This window comes from Anoplopoma fimbria, chromosome 5, assembly GCF_027596085.1.
Source record: "Anoplopoma fimbria isolate UVic2021 breed Golden Eagle Sablefish chromosome 5, Afim_UVic_2022, whole genome shotgun sequence".
Classification (NCBI taxonomy): domain Eukaryota; kingdom Metazoa; phylum Chordata; class Actinopteri; order Perciformes; family Anoplopomatidae; genus Anoplopoma; species Anoplopoma fimbria.
Window position 1 is genome coordinate 7,437,587 of NC_072453.1, and position 27,973 is coordinate 7,465,559.

At 40.5% G+C, this 27,973-nt stretch overlaps 2 protein-coding genes across 2 annotated transcripts; one reads left to right on the top strand and one right to left on the bottom strand.

The window, feature by feature from the left end:
* Nucleotides 1-437: 437 nt before the first annotated feature.
* Nucleotides 438-5,745, bottom strand: si:dkey-94f20.4 (synembryn-A). Its single transcript, XM_054598518.1, has 13 exons — nucleotides 5,645-5,745; nucleotides 5,508-5,555; nucleotides 4,758-4,775; nucleotides 4,550-4,639; nucleotides 3,865-4,466; nucleotides 3,480-3,615; nucleotides 3,066-3,254; nucleotides 2,685-2,779; nucleotides 1,674-1,824; nucleotides 1,441-1,536; nucleotides 1,174-1,318; nucleotides 727-1,000; nucleotides 438-585 (listed from the first exon to the last, which is right to left on the bottom strand). The coding sequence occupies exons 1-13, from the start codon at nucleotides 5,732-5,734 to the stop codon at nucleotides 444-446; spliced, it is 2,076 nt and encodes a 691-aa protein (XP_054454493.1). The 5' UTR covers nucleotides 5,735-5,745; the 3' UTR covers nucleotides 438-443.
* Nucleotides 5,746-11,273: 5,528 nt separating this feature from the next.
* Nucleotides 11,274-26,048, top strand: LOC129090982 (transient receptor potential cation channel subfamily M member 4-like). Its single transcript, XM_054598383.1, has 28 exons — nucleotides 11,274-11,578; nucleotides 12,806-12,867; nucleotides 12,970-13,147; nucleotides 13,510-13,690; nucleotides 15,386-15,555; nucleotides 15,747-15,921; nucleotides 16,620-16,684; nucleotides 16,813-17,046; nucleotides 18,283-18,385; nucleotides 18,466-18,587; nucleotides 18,697-18,993; nucleotides 19,133-19,234; nucleotides 19,359-19,487; nucleotides 19,700-19,829; nucleotides 20,185-20,330; nucleotides 20,750-20,862; nucleotides 20,956-21,072; nucleotides 21,267-21,316; nucleotides 21,449-21,687; nucleotides 21,885-22,000; nucleotides 22,541-22,673; nucleotides 22,768-22,942; nucleotides 23,162-23,327; nucleotides 23,440-23,621; nucleotides 24,523-24,655; nucleotides 24,751-24,823; nucleotides 25,265-25,358; nucleotides 25,505-26,048. Exons 1-28 carry the CDS (start codon nucleotides 11,516-11,518, stop codon nucleotides 25,531-25,533), a joined length of 3,777 nt encoding a protein of 1,258 aa, XP_054454358.1. The 5' UTR covers nucleotides 11,274-11,515; the 3' UTR covers nucleotides 25,534-26,048.
* Nucleotides 26,049-27,973: the final 1,925 nt, after the last annotated feature.

Here is a 27,973-nt window from a genome sequence, read left to right on the forward strand (position 1 = left end):
TCTATAGAAAAAGGTAAATATGCTGTGCAGATGTTTATTTCAACTAACCAATGAGTGCATCAGATGTAGCCTAGTTGATATTGATTCTGACAAAACACTATTGAAGAGACTAAATGAAACCATGCATTGAAATACAGATAATTCCAGTACAAACTATACGCTTCCAAGACTTTATTAAAATATTGGACAATATTATAATGTCATTACAAGGAAATCAATTCAACTTCAATTCAACTTAAATCAATTCAACTTAAACCAGTGTGAACTTATTGCTTCTATAAATCTGAATAAAGAGAAGGGAAGAGAAACAAATATATAGATATCCTTTCTTGATTTAAACATCGTTTTTATGTCGTACGTACATTTACAACACACATGTATGTACTGTCAAACTGAAGAATTGGGACATTTATAAAATTAATAAATTGAACCAATGACATGTTTTAGTTCTTCTCTCCTTCCTCTGCTTCTCCTTCGTTCTCAGACCCAGACTTCACCTCCTCAGTGAGGGAATTATCCCTCAGTCCCGACATTGGGACCAGCTTCCCATCTGAATCCACTCCCATTGGCTGGATAATTTTATCTCTGTAAAACAAATGAGGGGTAGAAAAATATGGACAATCAGGATTTAGTAAGTATTAGGACTTAATATTCTCCTATATGTTTTATGCTATTAGTGAAAAGTTGTTGATGAGAGATTCAGTGAGTCGTTGTCCCCTCACTGACCTGGACAGCTTGTTGAAGATCATGATGAGCCTCTTGGCCTCCTCCTCCTTCTCCTCCTCCGTCATGCCCTCCATGGGGTCCGGCTGCTCCGCCTCCACCCGACCTGTCACCGGGTTGATGCGATCTTTGGCCTGCCGGTACTCCTCGGTGTCGGAGTCCGAGTCGCTTGAGTACTGGCTTGAGCTGGCGGTCCTGGACCCACCGCCCAGCAGACCCCTGGTGGCCAGCAGGCCCGCTGCGTTACCGTAGCCCGTGTACTTGACAAAGCGGCCCACTGGAGGAGGATGTGAAGGTGATGATCAAAAGTTAATGTTGATGAAAATTGTCTTTGGCTTCGACACAATCAACATGAATTACAAATAAGACAATAGTAAGAAACACAGGGAGAGCTTGCAGTTTAATCACATTAAATCAAATACAGCTCAATAGGATAATGTGTGGTCTTACCATTTTCCTTGCAGAGGACAAAGATGAGGTCAGCAGCACAGTGTTTGAGGTCTGTGTCCAGGTGAGTCATGAGACGGACCAGACGATTCTTCACTGTGGAGCCTTCCTCTGGTCTGTGTGATGTGTCCCTCAGAGGAGGCAGGATCTAATGACAGGAATTCATTATCATTTCAGTTGTTTAAAAAAAAAATACTGGTTTAAAATATATTCCAAATATTGTTAGCGGTACAAAGCTTTCTCTGAAAATCATGTTTTTAGGGGTATTACATGTTCCCTGATGTAACGACGTGTTTCTCTGTGGGCCCTGCAGCTCTCTGTCAGCAGATTGAGGACTGGTGTCAGCTTCTCTTTCATCTTATCACCCTGAGAAGCAAACACACAAGGATGACTTGCTTAGGTTATTTCAGTATCAGAGAACAGTTGTTCTTTTTAAACTTTTCAGGCAAAGACTCTTAATTATGCATTCAACCCTCTTCTCTGCATTTCACTTTCTCCCTTACCGACTCCAGGCGTCTCTCCATGAACAGCACCAGCGTGTTGACACAGTCCATGTTGACCCCCTGACACTGCGTCGAGTTTGGCTCCACAGGAACAATCAGCAGCACATTGAGACACTGGAGAGGCAGCGCTGACAACAGGTTGACTGTGTGACTGTGGGATTCAGAAGGTTACAGGAACAGAGAGTAAGAGTCGATATAAGTAAAGTATTATGGATTGTTATAAATATGATAAGTGGTAGAAATACAAACATATACTACAAATAAATCTGACATTAATATTAAACATTACACATTTCTTTACACAAGAATAAGGAGTGAGACATTAATGTATTATCAGCCCAATATTTTGTCAAATGTAAATAAATGACCCACCAACATTAGAGGAATTAGCCCTGATTCAAAAATATTCAAATGCTTTTTCTATGCAGAAAACAAGTCTAGAAGTATTAGTATAGATTTAAGATTATTATTTCAAAAATAATTTCAAAACAATGCTTCTCTATGAGAGTGAAATTCAGGGACCAAACAAGATTTGGGATTAAAGTTGGATTTTATATAACTCCTAATAAGAGTTGAGGGGTTTCCCACCTCACATATAATAAATTCTAAAAAACTGATCATTAAAATGGTTTATTTTATAAATCTGAATAAAGAATAAAGCTCCATTGTCCATTCACAGACAAGTGTACTTTATGTCCACAATAATTATTATTAGTTTTAAAACTAATTTGCTTAAGATACTTAAGATAACACTGTGTCACAAAACATTACATTAAACCTCTATTGTATATGCTGTAAACCCATGATTTTATAATATCCAATATATTTTGACAACTGTATCCTACCATTCATGCAATTAGAGCTCATATGAACTTAAATGAGAGTTAAACTGAGAGATACAATTTGAACAATGCATGACATACTACAAAGAAATAAAAGTGTGACCCCAAGAACTTTAAAGTGGATGTGCATTATCGTTATTAATGATGACCGATGTTGGTTCGTGCTCACCCCTGCAGTTCATCAGTGTCATCCGAAAGCAAACACTTCTTCATCAGACAGAGACGCAGCATCGCCACCAGATGACGGTAAAGAGCTGCGTCATCCTGAGGGAGGAGAAAACACACACACACACACACACACACACACACACACACACACACACACACACACACACACACACACACACACACACACACACACACACACACACACACACAGTACAGATCATTTGTCTTTATATGAGATACATAGTATTTCCCGTCATTACACCTGATGGCTGACACGTTTAGTACGGACTCATAGTTACTATTTTACATACAATTATGCATTTTAATGGTATTTTTGACTATCATTACCATATTTGTGAAAGAAGAACAGCATGACAGTGACCTCACTTGGCTCCTGCCTGTGGGTGCTGTAGGTGATGTTGAAGAGGATTTTGAGGATCTCTATGATTTGCTGAGAGGCTTCGGGTGAGATGGGTGGTGCTGCTGGGTCCAGCACACACTCATACTGGTCCTTCCACTGAGCATCCAGGCAGCTCTCCAGAGCTGCTGTGAAGATGGACACACCTCCCTCCTGGAAGAGAAACACGATGAGTGGGAGACAGGAAGGAAGGCAGTTAAGAGGTGTAGAACATAAATCAGTTTCAATTAACATTAGAATAAAAAAAAAAAGGTGACACAATCAACAAACAGAGATATAATTTAGTGTATTAATACATGGTCTTCCACATATTATAACTAGCGAAATATATACTATGTATTTAATGAAGTCACTTTTTAGTAAGTGAGGTCATGTCACCTGTTGAAGCTGAGTGCTGAGCTCTCGCCGTAGTGCAGTGATGAGGAACATGAGGCGTAGTTCATAGAACTGAACACTGGAGGGAGATGAGCCACTCACATTGGAGGATAGACGCTCTGTGAGGCCACACATCAGCCTGATGGAGGAAAAAAACAAATATTAAAGGGACTTAAGGGACTACATTTAAGGGACTACATTTAAGTTCATTATATGAAGGGAAAATAACTGATAAATGGAACCAGAAATGCTGGTTTCACAGCCAACATATGTGTTAAGCAGTGTTTTGGATTATTTTTTATAAGATAAGATAAGATAAGATAATCCTTTCTTATAAAAAATAATCCAAATGTGCATGTTAATGTCTTCGTCCTGCAAAGGCGCCCACCTGAGAGCACTGAACCTCTCCTGAGCCCAGGTGCTGTTGTAGACCAGATTGCACATAACCTTTAGGGCCTCTTTTCTCACTGCCTCCTCTTCTGACGCCCCTCCCTCCTCCACTTCCTCCCCCTCCATCTTGCTCTCTCTGCGGTCCTTCCTGCCTCTCTCCAGCGCCTTGTGATGCCTGCTGCCCCCCTGCATTTCGTTGACGCTGGGCCCGTGGCTGCCAGACCAGCTGATGTTGTCCAGATCCCCGCTGTTGGCGATGCTGATGTCACTTATGGCGTCCTCATCAACGCACTCGTCCTGTTGGTCATTGGCTTCTACGTCACCTTGGTCCTCGTCAGTGCGACAATTCATTTCTTTGGCCTCAGACAGAGAGGCAATGATGTTATTGTAGAAATCAGAGTCTGGCTCCCCGGATTCGACACTTGCATCACTTGTGGTCAGCCCGGCTAGTTTGGCCAGCGTCAGGAGAGCGTTGTCGGTCACCAAGGGGCCCAGGACCTTTTTGTCCCTGGAGAGGATTCTCAGGGTGCGTAGAGATACTCTCAACAGATGACATTTATCCCCCGTTCCAATGAACCTCACCAGGACAAGGGCTAAATTCTGAGGACGGGAACAAAAATAAATAGAGCTTTAGTTTAACAACATAAAAAAGACAAAAAGCAGAAAGTGACAGAAATAGGCACCTGTCTGATGCTGAGGCCTCGATCCTCCTCGTCGTACTGGTCGCAGTCGGAGTCAGAATCAGCGTAATCCCTTACTTTATTTTTCCTGAACTGGTACAGCAGGGCAAAGCACAAATACGCTCAAACTCAGTTTATGAACTAGTTAAGGGTGCTCTTGTGTGCAAACAAAATCAATCCATTATTGATTTAAAAAGCAGCTGCACTGTACCTCTTCTAGTTTTGTTTTCTTTAGGAGATGGATAATCCGATTTCAGGGAGCAAAGCAGCAGGAGAGAGAGACAAATATATTTGTGTCACCAATCAGGGGCCATATTACACAAAGTGTTGTATGTTACCATGAGGAGTTCCAACCATTAGTTCCTTGCAAAAAGTTTCTTCTTGAGAGCGTTTCACAAAGCTGCTGAGAGTAACTTTTATTGAACTAAGACAAGGTTGATCCTGTTGCTATGGATGACATTATATATATATATAGATGAATTAAATTAAATTAAATTAAATTAAATTAAATTAAATTAAATTAAATTAAATTAAATTATAATATAATATAATAAATGAAATCAATCATTTAAAAAAAGAATTGAAAATTAAAATAATTTAACTCAAAATGAAATTTGATTAAATACCATATCAAATTAGAAAATAAAATCCATCACATCAGATTTAAATAAAACAATTGAATTTAAGGAATTTTATATTGTTGGACCTGTTGTTCAATGGCTGCAAAAGACAGAGCTGGAAGTGTTAAAATGGATTAAGATGCGGTGTGTTGGTTATTCAATCGCTTCGCCTGCCCTCAATCTGCTTGAGAATGCAAGGAGAGAGGATTAGGAATAACTGATACAGCACAATTACTAATCACAGACAGACTGTGGAGTGGGGGTGAAGTTTATGGAACACAGGCAGGACCGGGATGTGTCAAACGTTGTGTAAACAGGTGCAGCAGCATAAACTAACTTACTTTCCTTCGGTCCCTCTCTTCTGAATCAAAGAAGAAGCACTGGGCATACTGTAAGAGAGAAAAGAGGACATGATAATGGTCTCAGCCGCAGTGTTTCATCCTGACCAACGGACATGTGAGCTCCTGTGTGGTGTTACCTCTTTGTTGAACTCATGCAGCTGTATCTGAACACCATTCTCATCCCCCTGCTTAATGCACTGGATAATCCCCACTAGGTCCACGTCCATGCTTCCTGCGTGCACGCGCACATGCAAATACACGGGGAGAGGAATAATCATAACAGGCCATAAACAAAATTAAAGTTACACAACAGTAATGAAATACACACAGTGAAAAAATACACATCATGTACAGTGCGTGTCTGTTATATATCCAGAATGTGGCAATAAAAGCCAATCAATTTGATATTAAAAAGCATAAGTATATTCAATAAAACAGTCTTCCTGCCAGCTTATCTTTACAGTAAACACATCTGTTTTAATCACTGATAAATGCTTCATGGCATACGAAAGCTCTATATCTGTATCTTTGACATGACAATTTTCCATACTGAGAGATATCACATACATAAATAAAAAAGATTTCAGACAAATGAGTTAGTTTAACTCATGCGTTTAAACTTACCTTGTGCAAATCTCTTGATCAGCCCGGTGATATGAGATATAAGTATATTATGAGATAATATACCGTAGTGATCCAAAAACACCTGATGTCTGCCAACCCCAAAGTGCTGTCCCCAGTCTGAGTTTACTTCAGCTCGCTTCCCAGTGTTCCTCCGTCCCCGTAGGCTCAGTATACAATGCTCTGCCTTAGAATTTGCTCAATTCAATTTATTTCCCTTCACCCTCATGCACTCGGCATATCTCTGCATCCCTCTCTCTCTCTCCCTCTCTCTCTCTTTAATCCAAGAGAGATGCTGGGCCATGGCGTAGTTATGGTTATAATCCACTAATGGACTCTAAGCTTATATCTCCCAGTGTTGACCCTCTAACCTACAGGGTTTCCAGACTTGTGCTGCACATCTCACTATGTGTGTGTATGCCCAGCTTTAACACACTCTTCCAATCAAATCTCTTAATAGCATGGGAATTACTGGACCAACCATTAATATTTTGGTTTTATCACGTCTCTCTAGCTGTTGCATAACCACACTGGAGCTTTTGACAGCTTGAGTGACCTTGAAAAAAAAAAAATATTGCTGTGAAATGCATCTGCAGGGGAAAGTGAGATAACATCAATATTTCTCAGCTGAAAGCTTACAGCTTAAAATGTCCAAGCCATGTCATGTAAACAAAAACAGCACAGTGAGTTGCATGTTGTGTGTGCAGAACTATAATGCAGTTTGTGTCTAGTACCACAAGATGGGGTTATTTTCATGGTTTAGTCAATCCAACCATGAAGAATGGAGAGGTTATCTATCTTTTGCACAATAGGTGTGTATTTTAGAGTGTTTCCATTGAAAGCGAACTTTAAAATGCTACTCTACTCATAAACTATAGATGGTATCGATCTTCATGAGATCAGCCGTGACAGAGATCCATCTGCAGTAAGGGATGACAGGAAAAATATAGTCAAATTCACATTCTATTCGTCTAAATCAGTTGGTTTTTTTGTACACGGAGTACTGTATAGATAAAATACAAGTTCACACACTTGTTGCAAGGTGTCTTGAGTGCCCTGAGAGATGAACTCCGTGGGAAGATGATATGCGAGTGACAGGCCTTCCTGGCAGGATGCTTACTCTTGTGCCCAGTGGGTAGAGGAAACAGGGCCGGGAGGTCTGAAGTGGCCGGCTGGTGGCTGCAGGCTAACAACAACAGGATGAACACTACGTCAGCGAGAGCAGGAGAAAAGTCAGTGGAGTCCTGACAAAGTGCGCTCATGGAAGTAGAGGCATATTCCTTCAAGATGAAGCTTGAGATGTAGGACATCAACAAGTCGAAGCTATCAGAGACTGATGACCCTCAGTGATCTCAAAAAAAAGTGGAAAAACACACTCGTATTCACAGACCTGTGCTATCCATGACTATCTGCTTTAATCATCTTGACACAGACTTACATCATGACTACCCGTCATAACGGCTGGGACACGATAAACTGCATGTAGCCTAAACCTAGCCTAAACTGACCTCTGTAAGCTTTAAGTGTGGATCCACTTTAAAGGGTAACTGTTTTGGACAAAGTATGTATCTCCATGTTTTCTCCATCTATCTTCGTAGATTCTGGATTTTTCAACGAGGAAAGAAACGTAGATGTAATTTTTAGATTTCTTGTTTTTACAAAAAATAAACATCAGAGATTGTTATTCAAAGAGATTTTTATATTTCCTAAAAATGTCTACAGGGAATCTTAAATTAATTGACTAATGTGGTAATCACACATATTCTTTATTATTAATTCTTTCTAAATTTCATTGCAGGGAGCAGAAAAAGATCCTGATTATCCTTAAAAGGGATGAAAAAAAAACATATTACATATTCCTGTAACTAGGTCTGCAACTTAAATATATCAGAAAAATTGTAAAATCAAAATGCCCATCATAATTTACGAAAGCCCAGGGGGATGTCGTCAAATAAAAGAAGGGAATGTTTATCAAGTTTGCTGGAAAATTTATTTATTTCATCATTTTGCTCAAAGTTCAACTAGTTCACCAAGTGACTTTGCTTTCTTTTGGCATGCAATCTCTGCTGTCACGCGAGTTGTGTTAACAGTTTCTTTATCGTTTGTGAAATCTCAAGACTGCCTTATAATTTTATTGCTAATGTGTTCATGTGCACGCGCACAAGTGATGACTCAGTGCGCTACTCAGACAACACAACCTGCCCAGATGGTTGTCACAGGAAAGGTACACAATAGACTCCAGATGGGAAGTTGTGATTCAGAGAGAGGGAGAAAGGCTGGGAGAGTGGAGCTTGAAAAAACCTGACACTGGCTCCCCAAAGATTAACTGTATTATTAAAGGTTAAAGAATAATGGTTAATTACCTAGAGAGATGACAGAATGGCCATGTGCCAAACCTGAAAAGTTCATAATTTCTGAATTCTGTGACCATTTATCAGTTTATCATTTATCAGCTATCAAAGCCATAAGCCATTCATGTTTGATATTATAGTATCTGGTAATCTGTCAAATATGATTGTTTTTTATCTTTGAGGAAAGGTGTACCATCAAGAAGTTGTTTTTGAAACACTGTGTGTGGGGGGGATGTGAGTGAAGGACGTTTCAGGAATAAACACAGTGACGCTAAAGTGACTCAAGGGAAAAAGGCACAGGAAAAATGAGGCGATAAAGAAAAGCCTGGAGGAGAAATGGGTTTATTTTGGGCTCTGTGGGCTTCCTGCAGGTGATGGAAATGAAAGAACGATTTCTGGAACAATTGCTCAGCAGCAAGTGGAGAGAAGGAGGAGAGGGATGGAGGAGGATGTGGATGGGGGTGGTGGGGGGTGGGGGGTCTGTGTAGCAAAGAGTGAACATCAAGAATCAATGTAAACATCGCAGAAGGTACAAGGTCACCCCAAGTATAAGTGCAATGTTGAGCACGAAAGCTGTTTTTTTAAAGGTAGTTTATGTTAGTATCTCAGCTCTCGTAAATAAAGTGGATGAATATTCCGCAATGACGCAATGATTAATCACAATTGTGGGAGTTGGTCTGGAAGTAAAATTACTACCTTCCCGACACACCCCCTTCACTCTCCCATCACACTATAAAGGACCAGAAGGCGTGAGAGGTGACAGACTTGGGGCATCCAACAATCAGCAAGACATTTCGAATGGTTTCCTCAAAAAGCCACAGCAGGTTTTGGGATTTTCTTGGCGGTAAGTTTCATGTTTGATGTTTATGTTATGTTGAACAAGTTTCTTATTCATAATTTCTTTGCTCAAAATCTTCTGTCTGTTTTATTATGCCTAACACTGAGTCCAACAGATCATTTGTCAGGATTAAGTGTGGTCAGGACAGGATGTTTTCTTCAGCATCACTCATGATTTTTTTCTGCCACAGGCCAGTGCGGTATGGAGATAGCCGTTCTGCTGCTGTTGACTGTGCCTTTGAGTGCTGCCACACCACTTAGACCAACTCACAGGTCAGTGAAAAACATCAGTAAATATACAGCTACTGATAGGAGGGAAATACTGACAGTAACCATGATGGTCCAGCACTGCCTGCTAATCAAAGAATATCAAAGCATTTCTGCCCTAAAAAAATAGGAAATAGGGCTACACAATAGTTTTTTGATATATTACAGTATTGAAATTCAGAGACACGCCTATATTAATAAATACCTTTTTTCCGATGGACCCACAGGTCAGACCCAGACGTTGTCTTCCCAGGGGACACTGTCCAGACATCAGGGGTGAAAAGGACAGAGGACACACAGGAGCAGCATGCTCAGTCACTGAAGATCATCCCATTTCATTCAGAAGACAAACCTCTCGACCTGGAGGCACTGAGACAAAGGTACAAAAGAGCATATACATTCACAATATAGCATAAGTGGCCGTTACTAACAAACTACAGACGTACAAGAACAAGGAATAAGTGAAAACTTTAGCTTTCTTATATGATGTCCATTGTAGCTTACTGATGCCCGATTAATGCAGAGTATATATCGTGGTGTTTATTTCAGATCTACTAACTATGGCTGCTGGCAAATCCTAAATTGTAGGCTTGTGATTTATTTGAAAACTGGACATTATTTTGTAAATGTATGTTATGTTATAGAACCTTGATTTTGTATCCCTCTTTTAATTCATCATCATCATCCACAGCATGGCAGGGAAGTTACGTCCACGGCGTGCACCCCAGCGTGGATGCCAACTCGGGACGTGCCAACTTCACAACCTGGCCAACACTTTGAACCACATCAGCAAAACATATGGAACAGATAAGTCGAAGGATGTCCATGACCCGCACGGATTCGGCAGATAGGGCCAAGAGGAATGACGGCGCCCAAGGACTATAAAGAAGCAGAGAGTTCTCACTATTTCCTTATCTATTTACACCAAATCTCTCTGTAAATGTTCTGAATGACTGGTACTTATTATGAATTTATGCTTGTTAACCACATAGAATGTGGCTGTGTGAATACTGTGTGAAGTGCTTAATCCTGTCACTTTTTTAAAAACACTAAATCCTCAATATTTAAATGCATTGTTCAATAAATATTTAATATAAATAAGTGTGTTGAGTTTTAGTTCATGCATACATATAAATAACCTGAAAGGGACTCTTAGACATTGATTGGTGCTTGGAGCACCTCCACTGGGTTACAGCTATGGGGCTTTTTGGGAGAAGGTAGAAGGGTCTCTAACATAATTCTTAGACGATGAAAACGCCTTACAGGGATGACAAAAAAGTACAGCATTATTTCTGTCTTTTCAATTTTAATTTCACCTAATTGACCACAAATTCTGATGGAAATGTTACGTGCAAAAGTATCAGACTGTCCTTGATGGTGTGAGTCTGAATGAGGCAATTGCCCCACTTGCCATGTTGTTAATCCAGACCTGAGAGCAGCATATTGCTCAATGCACAAACGTGTGTATTCAGTTGTCACGTCTTCTACAGTGGGTTTCAAAATATGTGTCATCAGTGGCCAAGAGCATTGTTCTCCCTAACTTATATCAGACTAAATATTGGAAACTCAGCAGTGACATTAACACATGTTGTAAGAGGATTATAATCAGCAGCTCACGCTCTAGGTATATAAAAAGTCAGTGGTTTTGACTGGCCCCTCCTATTTTCAAAGTTTCGACGACGGTATTTGCGGTAATTGTGTGCCTCCTGTGAAAACCACACCCTCACCTGTGAGGTGTGTCTGGCTGCTCTACACCTGGTTTCCCCCTAAATGACTAAGAAACGATATGAAAATACGTTTCAATAGTTTCCTGCTTTTTCAGTTCCCTGCACTCCTGTGAATAAGCCTACTCTTCTGAAAAATGGTCAAAAAGAAACCCTGAAGTATTTTTTGTACACGGGCTCTCGCAGTGGAGCCGAAAGGGAAGTAAACATGAGAGACACGGGAGGAGAAGGAGCGGACGGAGACAAGCTCGGTAAAGCCGAGAAGGACCAGGTGGGTAGGCTTTCGGTTTAATCGCTCTGCACGTACGGTGATGTCATGGCGACGCTTTTGACAAAGCCTACGTTTAGTAACGGAGGGGATTTTTGTGATTGTGTGGCAGTTATAGCCCGAGGCTCTGAGTCACGACGGCGAGCGTCTGCTGCACGTAAACCACTTGTGGCAACAGTAACATGAGACCCACAGTTAGGGTCGGTTTTCTCGGAAACCCGGTGCCACTGTAGTGTTAGGACCGTGAGGGCACACACACCTGCGTTGTGTAACCGCTCATGTCTGTTGACGCTGCACACGTTACATGTCAACCGGCGGTGGAAGTGAAGCTAGCTCAGAGGCGGAGAATGCACATTCGACCGTTGTGTACACTTAACGACAATAACGGCTATTTTTATGCCGGGTCAGTGTCATTGACTGTGTGTGTGTGTGGGGTGGGAGAGCTTCGGTTAGACGTATTTTTAACTTAACGTAGCTTTAAATAAACCTTTAAGCAACGCTCACTCTGACTGTAAAAAAAACCAAACAAAAACAAACATAGAGGAGAGCACGCCCATTACTGCCCAACGTAGCTGCCTCCATAGCTTTGTAAGGCTTACGCTTGGAGTAAAAGCTGTAACAAACATGGCTCACTTTGCACCGTTTAATGGAACGGAGCTATCGTGTTGGCAGTTACAAGTGTGATTTTTAAACGCGTCAAAACGCCCTGCTGGACAGATGTTTTCACGTTGTGACGTAGTTAGACGTAGCTGTTTCCATGACAATGGGTTCCAAATTAATTTCGTTAGGCTAATTGAAAATAATAATTTAATGGTTGTTGTAAAGCGAGTCCAGGCTTATTAGTTTGTAGGTTTTGCTCTGCAGAATGTACTGTATATGCTCTGAAGATACCTGTGTACAGTGCCACACACACACACACACACACACACACACACACACACACACACACACACACACACACACTATTTCTCTTACACACACTTAGAAACTTAGACTGGATCCACAGCACCATGTCAGAAGTCACAGCCAGGTGTTCAGGCACAGCATATCTCACCAGCCTATCTTTCTCTCTGAGCCAAAGTCAAGGTTTCTCATTTGAGCAGTTTCCTACACCCTGCAGCCTCATGAATTCCAAGCATAGAAGAGTTTTGGTTGGCTTTGAACTTCTTGAAATTGAAACAGCCTGTGTATAATGTGTCTGTTTTTTAACCTGTTGAAAATGTCTTGCAGAGTTGGATCCCCAAAATCATCAAGAAAAGAGTGTGCACCACCTTTGTAGAAGATTCGTGCAGGTACTGTGAACTCTGCGGCGCACATTCCTCTGTGACAGTACTGTCTATTTACTGTGGCAATGCCTCAAAGGAATGATCATGTTTTCCTCTCACCTCTCTCAGTAATGGCGCCCTGTGCCAGTGCGGGGGTGTACGAGATGACCATGGCTCTGTGGCTCTCGGTGACTATTTCAGCACAGCGATTGTCAACCACTGGGACAGCGCCCAGCACTCCTCTGAGTACCCGACTGATGCCTTTGGAGAATTGCAGTTCGCAGGAGCCAGCAAGAGGCATAGCTATGTGCGTGGTCATTCTGTTCTCTGAAAGGCTCATTACATGCTTTATCTCTATATCCTTTATGTCCGTCAAATTGAAAAGCTAAATAATGATGTATGTGCTTTAAGAGTTGTAGTAGTCAGTACTTTGCTTTTCATAATCTTTAACCTACTGCTTCACCTGAGTAAACAAATCCAATGCACTGAGCAATCAGTGCAATCACATATGTATACTGAGGACGTCTTTAATCAAAACCAACCCAAGTCACTTATAGGATAATTTAGCATGTGTTTTGATACTAAAATTAGGTCTGAGTTGGTCCATAGCTGAAATGCGTTTGATCCTTTAGTCAAGCAAATGTCCATTTTGTCTCTTGTTATTAATAGTTCCTGCGTATGTCATGGGACACTACCCCGTCTATGGTCTACACCCTGATGACAGCCCACTGGGGTCTTCCTTCGCCTAACCTGGTGGTTTCTATAGTGGGCGGAGAAGGCAGGACAAAGGTGAAGACCTGGGTACGGGAGGTCTTGAGGCAGGGACTGGTGAAAGCCTCACAAAGCACAGGTAAACATATTATAAAAGCAAACTATACCTCGCTATAGCACCACTTCAAACACTGCTATGAAGGTGGGTCTTAAGTCACATTCCAGTTAAAAGTATTGTGAATCCCATATGCACTGTTTGCAATATCACTGTCATGTCCGTTAGCTTCAGCACCTGAGGCAGCTTGTCTACGGTCAGCAGGTTTTTTTTGTCATGATTTTGCAAACTGTTCCCCTTCTACATATAAAATAATTGTTGACAGGTGTGCCTTTTTAATGTCAGGTTATCTGCAGGTTGCACAGAGCCACTGAATGTAGATTCATCGAAAAAAGTCATGTATTAATATGTTTTCAATTTAATTTAAATATCTTTCTCCTGCCTACAATAGGCAGTAATGTTAGTGACAAAAGTTTTTTGTATCCGAATGCAGCCTGTTGAGAGACGTTATTCACCTAAAAGAGGGATTGTTGTGACAGTGGATTGTGCATTGTGTCAGTCTGCACAATCAGATCTGCAGAATAGCATGCACTGCTAGGCCTTTTGTGTCATAATGGGAAAGTGACAATTTTATCAAAGACTTGCCTCATTGGTTAATTCATCCATCCACTTTCTGTTGCTTATCTAGGTCCAGATTGCATTAACATTATTAAATATATCACCAGGAACAATTGTTACATACTGTTGGAAAGTACTGAAAATGTGATAATGTAACATTGACCACATTGTTCTTACTGGTTTCCATCATGCTTACTTACTTACCATACTGTGAAACAATTATCAAATTGAATTCTGTCAGAATCAGCTTTATTGGTATGTAAATGTGGTATTTAATGGTCTACATGAACTTGATGAACCCTGCAGAAAGCCTGAAAGTTGGCCCAGATGCTTTGGTCTCCTTGTTACTTGCCTTATACCATTTTTTGGGGGGTCTTTTACAGCTGACAGGTGCTCACTATGAACTTTGGAGCGTCTACTAGCGCAGGGTTGTCTCCTACATACATTTTTCATTTCAAGAGCTGTTCCATTTTTAGTCAGCACATTTAGATATGAAAATAAACTCATTTGTAAATTCCCCCCAAAATAAATGTAATCTTACCAGGATGGCGCTCTGAAGCCAACCAGTGGTTGAGAATAGCTGGATTATCGTTACATCTTTTTAGTCATTTCACATGACGTAAAATCCCTTTTAAAATTCGTAACCATTCCAAGTAACTGACAAATACCTGTGAAATAATGAATCAGGGATTTCTTGGAATCCTTGGGATTTCTTCTTTTTTTTTTTTTTTTGCCGGAAAAATACAGCTGTTACAAAATGTAGTACTATTACACTATATGACTTCATGGGGTCCGATTCGAATTTGGTACGACAATGGCCATTTCCTCTTAACTGCCGTGACAAGGGCAGGTGGCAAACGGTGATACTGTTCTCTGGTCACCTGAGGTCACTTTGACAAGCTGTTCTCTCGGAGGCTCCAGATCAGATAATAAGACATACTGTTGATACGCACCGCTTATGCAATGTAATTTACAAACAATTTCAAGAGTTTAGTGGAATATGGCCTGGTCGTCTACCTGATTGTGCAGAGGTAATTAAGCCAATTTTCAGGCATAACTTTTCCATCCTTGAACTGCAAAACTCGAAAACTGTCATGACATTTCTCTGTCTCTCAAGGAGTATCCGCAACCAAACTTTTGGTTTCTTTTCACTGTAACCAGGAGCATGGATCCTGACGGCAGGCTTGCGAGAAGGCGTTGGCAGGTGTGTTGGAGAGGCTGTGAGGGATCACGCTACTGCAGCCTCGTCGGTGTCCCTCAACAAGGTGGTGGCTCTGGGTATCGCTCCCTGGGGCCTGGTGCACAACCGAGAGCAGCTGGTCAACCCTCAGGTTGTTCACACACTCACATACTGTGTTTACAAATTGATTTGTTCCCCCCCAAAAATGTCTTGTTCACTTGTATTGTGCAACATTCTACATACTACGAGTATTTGGGGATTCAACAAATGCAGGCCTCTATTGCACCACAGGTATTTGAAAAAACCCCGCTATATCATATCCCTGGATTGTTCCTCTTGCAGGGCAGCTTTCCTGCTAAGTACTACGTCCAGAACATGTCCCAGGACTCCTGCTGCCTGGACAACAACTACCAGGCCTTCCTGCTGGTGGACGATGGCAGTGTGGGGCGCAGAGCAGAGACGGGGTTCAGGGCCAAACTGGAGGACTACATCTCCCACCAGCGCACAGGCATCTGGGGTGAGAGATGTGATAATGAAATATATTGTATTGTGTATGTAGTGTAGGAATATAGGAGCTGTTTGCCACTGCCCGCTTAAAATAGTACGCCTATGACTAAAGGAAGTAGTCCAAAAACATTTTTGCCTTTTTTGTTCCTTAATCTGAGTTGCTGGTTAAACTGGATATGGGAACCCAGTGTACATGCATGAAAAATGATAACACATCTTGGCTGATTTAGCCTTAATTAAATAGCAGATCTTCAACTTTCTTCTGTTTCTATTACAGGTTCAGATCCCAATGTACTTATATTCTAAGAATGTATTTATTTGTGATAACTGTATGTTAAGCAAATGTCTAAACGGTACAAAGCTCTTACAACCTTGCACACCAACTGTGAATTCAAGCTTTTTGGCCCTCTTGTGGTGATCTTTTATTAATGCATGTGATGATAGGACTATCCACTGAGTGAAAGCTATTGCATGCCACTGCAAGAATGTGAGACACAGCTCTTCAACATGTAAAATCAAGTAAAGATTTGTCCAACATGTAACAGGGTGCTTCTTGCTATCTTGTTGCGTTACAAGAAAAATATGCAGATGGCTTGAAATAAGGCTGCAAACATGATCAGAATGTATTGATTAAAGTGAAGTCAGTACAAACAAAGAATTTACCAATGCTCTATAGGAATTAACTGTAAAATGTTTGTATTTTTGTAGGCAGTGGCAGCATTGACATCCCTGTCATTTGTATGCTGATATCAGGGGAGGCTAACATGCTGGAGGTACATACACTGCTTTTAATGTTGGTTGATTGCCACAAAAAAGTTATTTGGTCAGTTTTAATAGTAAAATAGTTTTTTATTATGCCTTTTGTATAAAAAGCAATCTCTCTTTTCCTACTTTCTATCAGAGAGTCGATCTTTCTCTGAAAACCTCCATGCCCTGGCTGGTGCTGGCTGGCTCAGGAGGCCTGGCTGACTTCTTGAGCGACGTCTTGGACAATCTGTCATCAGCCCCGGTTGTCCAGTCATCCGGCGAGGGAGAAGGCGAGGCAGGTCCCAGCGTGGATCTGAAAGACAAAGTGGCAGAACGGGTTAAAAAGCACTTCCCTTCCGAAGCAGAGACAGACAAACTAGTTGAACGGGTAAGTGCTGTGGACGTAGACATGTGCTGTCATTGTTCAGCTTTTGACATTAAGAACAGGAAGAAGCTGTTTATCCAGCAGCTATGGGGTTAGATTACAATGATGTCTGACTTTGATATTCAAGTTCTCAGTTTTCAAATGTTCTTGTTCTTTTTTTAAATACAATATGTTCAAGATTAAAAATGTACCCCCCTAGGATATTTCATAACATAATGGGCGGATTGTCAATACACTTTCTGTGCGTATTTATGCTCCCAATTGGATAAAAGTATTTCTTTCTTCTACATTATCCCTCAGGGCAAGCTTACATGTTTAGCCTTGCTGCTGCTGCCAAGGCTCTACAGCAAAATGATCAGTATGTTGCTCATGTCATCCATCACGTTATAGTTTGTTGCATGTAATGCACATTTATTGAGCCTCTACTGGGCCGGTAGACTTCAAGGTACTCTCTGTCAAAGTTTGTCCCACATTCTTGAAGCGGTTGGCTGTTTTTTCAGTTTTTCTTGCTGCTTTTTACAATCACCTGACTCACAAGCAGTGGTTTGGAAGTCAGTCGCGGTTTTCATGTGGCACAATAGGATTATTTTTGTAAAACAATAGACTGAAAAAGGATTGGCTGTATTTTGTGTCGCTAATCCTCTAGATCTCCTGAGGAAATCTGTTGTCAAAATCACTCTTATACGCTAGAAATCGGACGTCCTAGAAAAATTGCCAGAATGCAATGTAGAAAGCAGTGTCCATCTTTGCTCACTCATTACTGTGATGGAAGTGACATCAATACATGTCAGCTTCTCTACACTCCCGACACACTCTCATCACAGCTGCAGCTTCAACATGATTTGTGTGAGTTTGATGGTTATTGTTTGGTTATCTACTCATTTATCAGTGTCCTAAATTATAATTAAATCAGTCACGCAATCAGTCTTGTGATTTGCTATCTATTGCACTTTGGAATGATTAAAAACAGACTCTTCTTCTTTTCTATTGACTTGTTAATTATTTCTGTTGGTCCTTAATTTTAAATGCCCTGATTTAATCTCTAAATTCCAGACATCCTGCTCACTCAGCATGGGGTGGCAGTCTGCTTAATGATATTATGGATTAGACAATACCCTTTGTCACCAAATCTAACTTCATCATTATCTGTCTGCTTGTTAGTCTCTTTCTCAGTATCACCAGGTATTCAGGTCATATATTCAAAAAAAGTCCTTTGTTCTCCTCTTTCTGGATCTCCAGACTCTGAGCATCTACCAGAACAGAGACTTCATTACAGTCTACCATGGAGAGCAGGAGGGCCCAAATGACTTTGATACAGTCCTGCTCAAAGCATTGGTTGGAGGTACATACAAATAATTCAAATTGTGAAAATTGCTGTTGTATGTGGCAACATGTCTTAATTATGATGTCTGTGTTTTTCAGCTAGTAAGCATCGTGCGTCAGCTGATGCCAGCCCTTACAATGAAGAGCTGAAGCTAGCGGTCACATGGAACAGGGTTGACATTGCCAAGAGTGAACTCTTTAATGGAGACATTAATTGGAGGGTAATTAGAGTCATTATGTGAACACCTTTAGCCCTGTTGTGCAATGACATTGGTTTGAAATGAGGGAAAATGAAGTATTGACCTTGTTTTGAAACCTTCTATTAAATAGTATGATGACTTGGAAGACTCCATGACAGATGCCCTGATCAACGACAAGCCTCAGTTTGTGCGTCTTTTCACCGAGAACGGCCTCAACATTCTGGACTACCTGACTTACGGCAGGCTGGAAAGCCTTTACCGCTCAGTGGCTGATGGGACGGTGCTTTACCATCTACTCCAGCGCCGCCTAGTGGAGCGGCTAGGAACTGTAGGCTTTTCCCAGACACCAAACCAGCAGGACTCGCCTTCCAAAGTTGCAGCAGAGAACATGCAGAGCGGCCCAGTGACGGAGATTAGCCTTTTTGAGGTTTGGTTTTTCTGTCGAGACAGACATGCTGTGCCTCTGGTCTAGTTTTGCGCAAGTACAATAAAAACAATGTAGAGAAAACTTGTGTTGACACATACACTTTTGTTTGTTTGTCACTCTACCCCCTTAATTTTCTCAGGTTGCAAGGGTCCTGGAGCTGTTATTGGGTGACGTCTGCCAGCCATTTTACTATGATGCTCTGGACTTAGAACAGATCTCATCCAAGAGGAGAGCACTTAGGGTACTCTTACTATGAAGACATACTGTACATGAAAGCTAATAAACTACTGACATGCCACCTGTCACTGTGGCTTTCTCGCAGTCAATCTGATACTTCCTCCCCTGCTTCTTTTCATCCCTCCCAGCATGCCAGTAAGCTGCTGCGGGGAGACTGCTTGTATCGGAATAAGCGCTGCCTCTTCCCCTGGGCTTCACTCTTCATCTGGTCCGTCCTCCAGAACCGCAACGAGATGGCAACTTACTTCTGGGAAATGGTAAAACAGCTGAGATTTTTTTTTTACAAATAGATCATGACAATCCTCTAAGCTGTTGGTGCAACCAGGCTCAGAACTTTGTCTTCAGTAACGCATAAACTGATAAACATACAAAAAAATGTACATGAACACCCTCTTCATTGCAAAATATTGTTTTTAGGACCCATATGAAAGAGTTTGTATGCCCTGACTTCTTTTGCTGTCTCTCCAAGGCAGGGGAGTCGGTGCTCAGTGCTCTGAGTGGCTGTAAGATTCTGAGGGAACTGTCCAAGCTGGAGATTGAGGCAGAGACCAAACTGTCCATGAAAGAGCTGGCCCAGAGGTTTGAGAACCTGGCACATGGTGAGACCATGAAGATTGAACACACCATCCACTAATGTTTATTTAAACAACAGCTGATAACAAAATGTGCAGAAATAATGATCAGACGTCCTAATTGTTCACTTCTTATTAGTGAGTTATATTACATGAGTGATATAGCTCTATGTTTTTTTTTTTATGAAAGTTGCATGTGGTACTGGGAAGGTACCTAAATACTTTATAAAATGTAGTAATACTTTGCTTGATTCACATCCATTGTATTATGATTAATTGATTTTCTGAATAACCTTTTCTGTCAAGCTTAATTTCACTTTTGTTTTCTAAATGGTTGCCATCAAACCAAACTCTTTCTGTACTTGTCTCTCCCTCATCTCAGACATATTCAGCTCTTGCTATCGGAGCAATGAGAGTCGCTCTTTCACCCTACTGATTAGGAAATCTCCAGTTTGGGGTGGTACCACCTGCCTCCAGATGGGCATGGGCGCTGACGCACGACTATTCTTCAGCCATGATGGAGTACAGGTGTGTTACTGTTTTCACAGCTGTGTCACTGACATGTGAAATACAAAATTGGCACCAAGTCACAGGCTTCATTTTACAGTCCAACCAGTTCTGTTTATGCTTTATGCTTAGTCCCTCAAATGTTTGAAACTGTATCTTGAGCTTACTTTCCAAGTTATCCAGTCCAAAGCTTAATTATCTTTTTTATATTAGAAAATAATTTAATAAGTAAAACACATTTATATTGAAATAGATTCTCAGTTAATGCTTAGTTAAAATACTCTTCTTTAATTGACATTGTTACCATAAAGGCATTTCAGCACTTTATTATTATAATTAGGGAACAATAATATAATACTACACAACAGCCCACTTTCATATTTAGCAAAAATAATGAATAGCAGTTGGGTGAATATGGTCTAATTGTTCTTCTCCTCTAGTCTCTATTGTCCCAGATCTGGTGGGGTGACATGAAGAGGAACACGGAGGTGTGGAAGCTCCTGGTCACCTTCTTCTGCCCCGTCCTCTGCTACACCAACCTCATCTCCTTTAGGTAAAATCCACATTGGTCTTCTTTTTTTTACCATTAGCATTCAGATGATGCAAATTTCAGGACTGATACTTTACAACATACCCCACCACACAGGAAACAAGACGACAACTATCAAGGGGAGGAGGAGAAGCCTAACGAGGACTTACAGGGCAAGGACAGCGACAGCCTCTATGGCCACACCGTCTTCTCTTTCTCTGACATCAAGCACATGTAAAAAAAAAAAAAAAAAAAAAAAAAAAAAAAAAAAAAAAAAAAAGCTTTGTTTTTTCAATTGCCAGTGTTCTGTGTTTTACAACATGTCTGTTCTCAAAGTTTTGAATGGAACACTTTGCTTTATTGATTTATTTTATTTAATTAATTTCTAGTGTTTTCTGTTCGATAAAATAAGTCTCTGTTTTTACCAGTGAAGCTGATACACAAGGAACCATGACTCCCAGGACAGCAAAAATTAAAGGCGAGTCCTCTTTAAATGTAACGCCTCTAAAAAAAATTAAAAAACACACACACAATAACAGGAATTATCATTTTCAGCAGCTTGTATGACTATAAGAAGCTACTAAACCATGTCCAATAACCTTCCTTACAGGCATTCCCCACTCTCACAGACCACCAAAACGTCCGTACATAGTGTCAAGATGGCGTCAGTTCTGGTTTGCGCCTGTCACTGCATTTTTGGGCAACGTTCTGATGTACTTCCTGTTCCTCCTGCTGTTTGCCTACGTGTTGTTGGTGGACTTCAAGCCCCCGCCGCCCTCTGGTCCGGCCATCACTGAGTATGTGCTGTACTTCTGGGTGTTCACCATCGTGTGTGAGGAGATACGGGAGGTGAGTGCAGAGAGACATACTTTTACAAAATGTTACGCTTAATGCATCTACTTCACACACAACACACTAAACATAAAATAATTTTGAGTAAAATGTTTTCACCCACTGAAACAGCTTTTCAGTATTCGGTTCTATGATGTTCTGTTTATATCTGTGTTTCATTTACGGATCTAATGATTGGTGTTTTCTTCCCTTAGACATTCTTTTTGGGCACGATGACTTTGCGTATGAGGCTCAGAGTGTACATTCAGGATGTGTGGAACAAGTGTGACCTCATTGCCGTCGTGCTGTTCATTCTGGGAGTAATCTGCAGGTACTGACAACAACTACGCAGTATCGACTGTATGTATTACTACAGAATTATGCCAAAAACCTTCAACATTTTTAGATCAATGTTCAGGGAGGTTTTAATATTGCAGGATCAAAACATGTATGTGATTCCATTTTATTTTATTCCTTTTTGTGTTTTAAGGCACTTGTTCTGAATGGCTTTGGCTCATGACTCCTTAAAACAGAACAGTATTTTGTCACCTGTGTCATTATGTCACAGGTTGAATAGTAATAAGTACATACCAACCTAATTGAGTCTTATGTTTCTAATAGTTTGGGTTGATTACAGTAATTTTCTTTTTTACTGGACACAAATCACACCAAAACAAAGTATCAAACACAGATAGGTCTTAACTGACCCATAAATCATCTCATACATTCCTGAGTCCTTTAAATTTAAAAGTGCACATTTCTGCCGTCCTAAGTGATTTTCAAATTCATGTTGAGAACCTGCAGTCATTTTACATGTTGGCCACTGGGTGGTGCCATTATAACAGTGTGTATGCTTCACTCTGTGTTTTAGGATGTTCACATGGTCGTATGGATTTGGCCGGGATGTCCTGTGTGTGGACTACATGGTCTTCACCCTCCGTCTCATTCACATCTTTGCCATTCACAAACAGCTGGGACCAAAGATCATCATTGTTGGCAAGATGGTGAGAAAACCTTTCCATAAGTTGACATCAAACCGATGTTAGCAAGATGTTGGCGTTCTAATGATGGAAAGACAACAATTTTTTTCTTTTTCAGATGAAGGACATCTTCTTCTTCCTTTTCTTCCTGATGGTGTGGCTAATGGCATACGGAGTGGCCAATCAGGCTCTGCTTTACGCCTATGACCCGAGTTTGGATCGCATCTTTCGCCGTGTTTTCTACAGACCGTACTTGCACATCTTTGGACAGATCCCTGTGGAAGAGATGGACGGTAGATATTTTAGTTTGTTTGTGTGTCATGCATCTTAAGAAAAGAATAGGTACAGTCTAAGAATAAGGTATGTACTGGATGTTTTTCCACATCCATTGTGGCTTTTTAAAATCACCACATTAATAATAATTCACTGTTATTTTAAACTCATAGCAGATCTATATAATATAAAAAAACAGGACATATTTCAATCTTCCCTTTATTTTGTGTCTGTCCCAGTGGGGAAGCAGTGGGACATGCCCTGCACAGACAACGTGACATTGATTGAGAGCGGTGCGGAGCCGTGCAGGACTCTGTATAGTAACTGGCTGGTGGTAATTCTGCTGATTGTTTATCTGCTGGTCACCAACATCCTGCTCATCAACCTCCTCATCGCCATGTTTAGGTAAAGAACAATGAGATTAGTGTCAGTCAATCTGTTTCTAGCTAGCTTTACTGACATGCTATACGTTCTTTACATTACAACTCTTTACTCTGCTCTGTTTGTGTGTCCCCAGTCACACCTTCTCTGAAGTGCAGGCTAACAGCGACATCTACTGGAAGTTCCAGCGCTACACCCTGATAGTTCAGTACCACTCCCGTCCTTCCCTGGCTCCTCCTTTCATCATCCTCTCTCACATCAATCTCTTTATCAAGAGAATCATTCGCAAAGTGCCCTCTATCAAGATCCACCACTTTGGTCAGTATTTGAACAGGAGTCTGGGAACTGGGGCAGGCAGTTCATTTTTGGTGTTCTTGGACAAAATGTCCTTAATAACCTTTCAGCATATTGTAATTCAAGTGTTACCCCATGATGGGCATGTACATATGCATGTGCTTCATCCAGTAACATGTATGAGTACTAGTCTTTCATTTCAAACATCATCTAGATCGCGATTGTAATCCTGCTGCCGTTATATGGCGCCAATTCTATGAGAACCACCGTCCCGTTTCGTGGGCCTGTAAAACCTTCTGAGATGACATTCTGTATTTTAAGGCTCTAGCGAGCTACGATGTTTTCAAAGCGTTTCAGAGACGGAGAAAAAAATGTTGCTAATAGTGCAGCGCTCTGCTAGGGCTGATTGATATGGACAAAATCAAATGCCACAATATTTTTGACCAAATACCTCAATTTTGATATTGCAATGATATTAAAAGTTTGAACATAGGGGTTTTACAAAAATATTTAGACAATGAAATTTTGATATGTTAGCACTAGTTCTGTATTTATAATGACAAAGTGGTTAAAGGCAAATAATATAACAACTACAAAAATCTAGTAAAATCAGAAAAAGATCACATCACTGTAATGCAGCCTTTAAAACCAGGAACAAAACACTTATTCCATAAAACAATATCCAAAATCTAAGAAGATATCTAGTTTTATATCTTGATATTGATATATAATCGATACATTGCCAATAGCTGCTTTTTTCCCCTTTAGTGCAATTTTATCTTATGTCAGCATCCAACAGGAATTCGATCATTGTTAACTTCCACAACGTCTTCAACTCAACTGTAGTGGTTTCTGCTTGGTTCAGGAAACACCATGGCTGAGTAGAATGATCACAATGATTAAACACTTTTGCCTTTTCTATCAGTATTGCAGCTAAGAGGGAAAGCAGCCAACAAGCTAATGACGTGGGAAACCATTCAGAAGGAGGACTTCTTGACTGCCCAGAACAAGATTCAGAAAAGCAGTGACTCAGAGAGGCTCAAACGGATGTCTGTCAAGTGAGAACTCATTCCTGCACCAACACCGTAGCAGTTCAATTATTCTTTTTTTGTCCCCATCATACTGAGGTTAATATCTCACTTTTTTTTTGAAGAGTGGACGGTGTGCTGAAAAATATGACTGAAAGCAGAGACTTTGACTGCAGGCTGAGGGCTCTGGAGAATGAGGTAAAATGAAAGCTCTCTCATCACTGAGTTCATCATTCCGTACCATTTGTGTAGTTTTCATGACTTTCACAGCATTGCTGCAGTCAACCTTTCATAATAGAAAAAGTAAAAAAATGTCACTCAATTAGATATATCGGGGCTGGGTGATAGCATCATCACAAGTAGGACACTAGGATCTAATATTGATATCATAATATATATATACCACTCTCATCTATACGGTAAATAGGAATCAACTGTACAACCTGCAGCTGGTTAACCTAGCTCAGCATAATGAGGGGGAGGGGAATAGCTGTTTCCCCCTGGCACCAGTCTTCATGCTAAGCTAAGCTAACGGGCCGCTTGTGGTAGCCTCATATTCAGCAGGCCAATTTTTAGAGCGAATAAGTGCATTTCCTAAAATGTCTAAATATTTTTCGCTCTTTTGGTCCTCTTTCTCAGATGGAGTACTGCTCAAATGCTCTCAGCTGGATTGTGGATACTTTGGCACAAGGCAGCACGTTCAAACCTCCTCGTCCTCCTCCTACATCAAGAGGTACAAATGATAACAAAATGTATCTTCAGAGAAACAAGAAAAATATTGTTTGCATGTTGGAATGTCACTTTTTTTTAGTATGTAGTGTTTTTTTTTCCTTGAGTCACTTGTCCCCTCACTTTCCATATTCTGCCTCTTCCTCGCAGATTCTTTCCTCTCTTCCAATTCCACCTGATCCAGCCGTGGTGATGCCTTCACTTGCTCAGGGCCGGTATGACACAATATTTTAGTGCTTTTACTTTGGCTGCTTCCTTGCTACACACCCACCAGCTGACTGTATGTCAGCTATGTTCATCACTGAACTCAGTTACCAAATATGTTTACTTGTTCTGAACTGAAAACAAGTGTAGCAGCCATCTGTTTTTGTTACAGTGTTGATTAAATGCAAAAGTTGACATTTTATGTGTGCAATTGATTGTATTTTAATGCCAAAGTCAAGTATGTGTATTTATGATTCAGCATGATGTATTTTATGGATTCTATTTCTCAATGTCATTATGTCTTCAGTGCTGTACTTTCAAGCTGACTGCTGGAATTCTGTTTTTAAGGTTTTTATGTGGATTTTTACTGCTATATTGAAACTGATAATTATTACATTCACTGCACATTACTGTTGTAATACTTTTGTGTTCTGTTACTTCTTGTCAACCGTAAATGTTAAACCATGTATTTGTTATGCTACATTATTTTATTCTGTTCAATAAATTGTATATGCAGTATGACTGAATTATTTATACTGTTAATGTAATAACGTTAGGAAGTCTAAAAAAAAAAGTGCTAATCAAGTACAAGTCTATTTACCATTTAGGTCAATATTTGGGGAATACACTACATTCACTTTCCTGCCAAGAGTTAGATTGATTTCACTCTCATGAGCCAGCAGACGCTGAGCTTAGCTTAGCATAAAGACTGAAAACAAGGGGCAACAGCTAGCATGACTCAGGATGCATGTTAATTAGTGTCAGTCACAAGTTAGTTAGTTACAGGTGCAGGAGAGGAGTGTCAATCTTCTCATCTAACTCTCTGCAAGAAAGCAAATAAGTGTACTTCCAAAAAATGTTGAACTATTACTTTAGTAAGACACTAATAAGTAAAGTGGTGGCTTTAGGAGATGCATGTTTGTGAAAGTAAAGTAAGCTTGGTTCAAAGAAACTTAGTAAAACGGCACTGCACAGAACTATTTAGCATTAAATATGTGGATTTAACAAGAGAATCACTGAGGGGAAAGTGTGACTATAACATATGAGCCAAGTAGTTGGATATACTGTAGAGAGAAGAGGATATGGGCAGTGTGAAAGGTGCACCATGGTGCTGAGTTTCAGTATGCCAGAGCTCTATTGAAGGTCACATAGTGGTGCAGGGCTATTGAAGGAGCCTTTACTGTAAATAGCCGGTTGGGCCACCTGTCAATCGCACCAGAGGCCTACACTGAGAGAGGCGGTGTCATCACTTTCTGCCTTGCTGCATGACGGCTGCATGTGCAACTATGGTCCCATGTAAGTGATCATGTGTGTCTCACTGCTCAAGTCTCAGTGTGTGAATCATTCTGATTTAAACTCTGATTCAAAAGAACTAGCAATGGCACAGACTCATACTCTTAAGTCCTGGTTCTCATCTTGCTTCATAATGAAAACTCTATAAAAAACTCAAACTTCAAATATAAAGTTTCTTTGGAATGTCAAGTTGCTGTACATGTGCAGATTGCATTCATCTCCATTTCCTTCTATTTACATCCATTCCATACATCATCCTGACATGTTCTCTTTTGCTTTACGACTAGCAAGCAAATATCACGGTCACTGTTGAGACTGTGTCTGAGAGGTGTTGATTTAACTTTGTGGTCAATTTAAAAGCCAACATTAAATTTTATTGTTTGTTTTCATTCTTATTTTGTTTCCCCTTCTATTCAAATGGATCTGCTTTCAAATGTACAATGGGCTATGCCCACATGCAGGACTGAGTTCCAGCCACGTTTAAAAATAGATTCAATTAAAGAAACTGAATGTACTGGTAAAAATGATTACACCTCCCACAACTTGATTGGGCTGAGAATAAACAGTAGAAGTCAAAGTTGTTGTTCAATTTTTTTACTAATATACTACTCCTATTATGGGGAATTCAGAAATGTTTGCTGAAAGGACATTACAATAAGGGACGAATATATAAATCATTGAAAACAGAAAAGCAGATGGAAGAAGTTTGCCCTAATGGATTTCTGCCAGAAAGGGTTTATTTTAGCCCAAACGATGATCTTCTCCTAAATCTAAGTAGGTTTGTTGCCTAAACCTTAGGAGCTAACTTAACATGTGTGTACCCATTCATTAATAAAATGTTGGTCTCTTGAATAAGTTTAGCAGTTTTACAACAAAGGTTATATCAAATTAAAACTTCAGCAACTTTAAAAGTAGTTATTTAATGTCAGTAACTGAACTTCTCTCTCCTCCTCATTTCCATATGTTCTTTGACCTCTCTTTCCCCTCCCTCCTGCAGTCCAAAAGAAAAGCCCTGTCTGCCATAAGCACACACCCACCTCTCTAATACTCTGGGTTAAGGGCATCAGGAGCATTCTTCCCTGACATGTGGCCCTGTCACTCACGCACACACAGCCACACAAC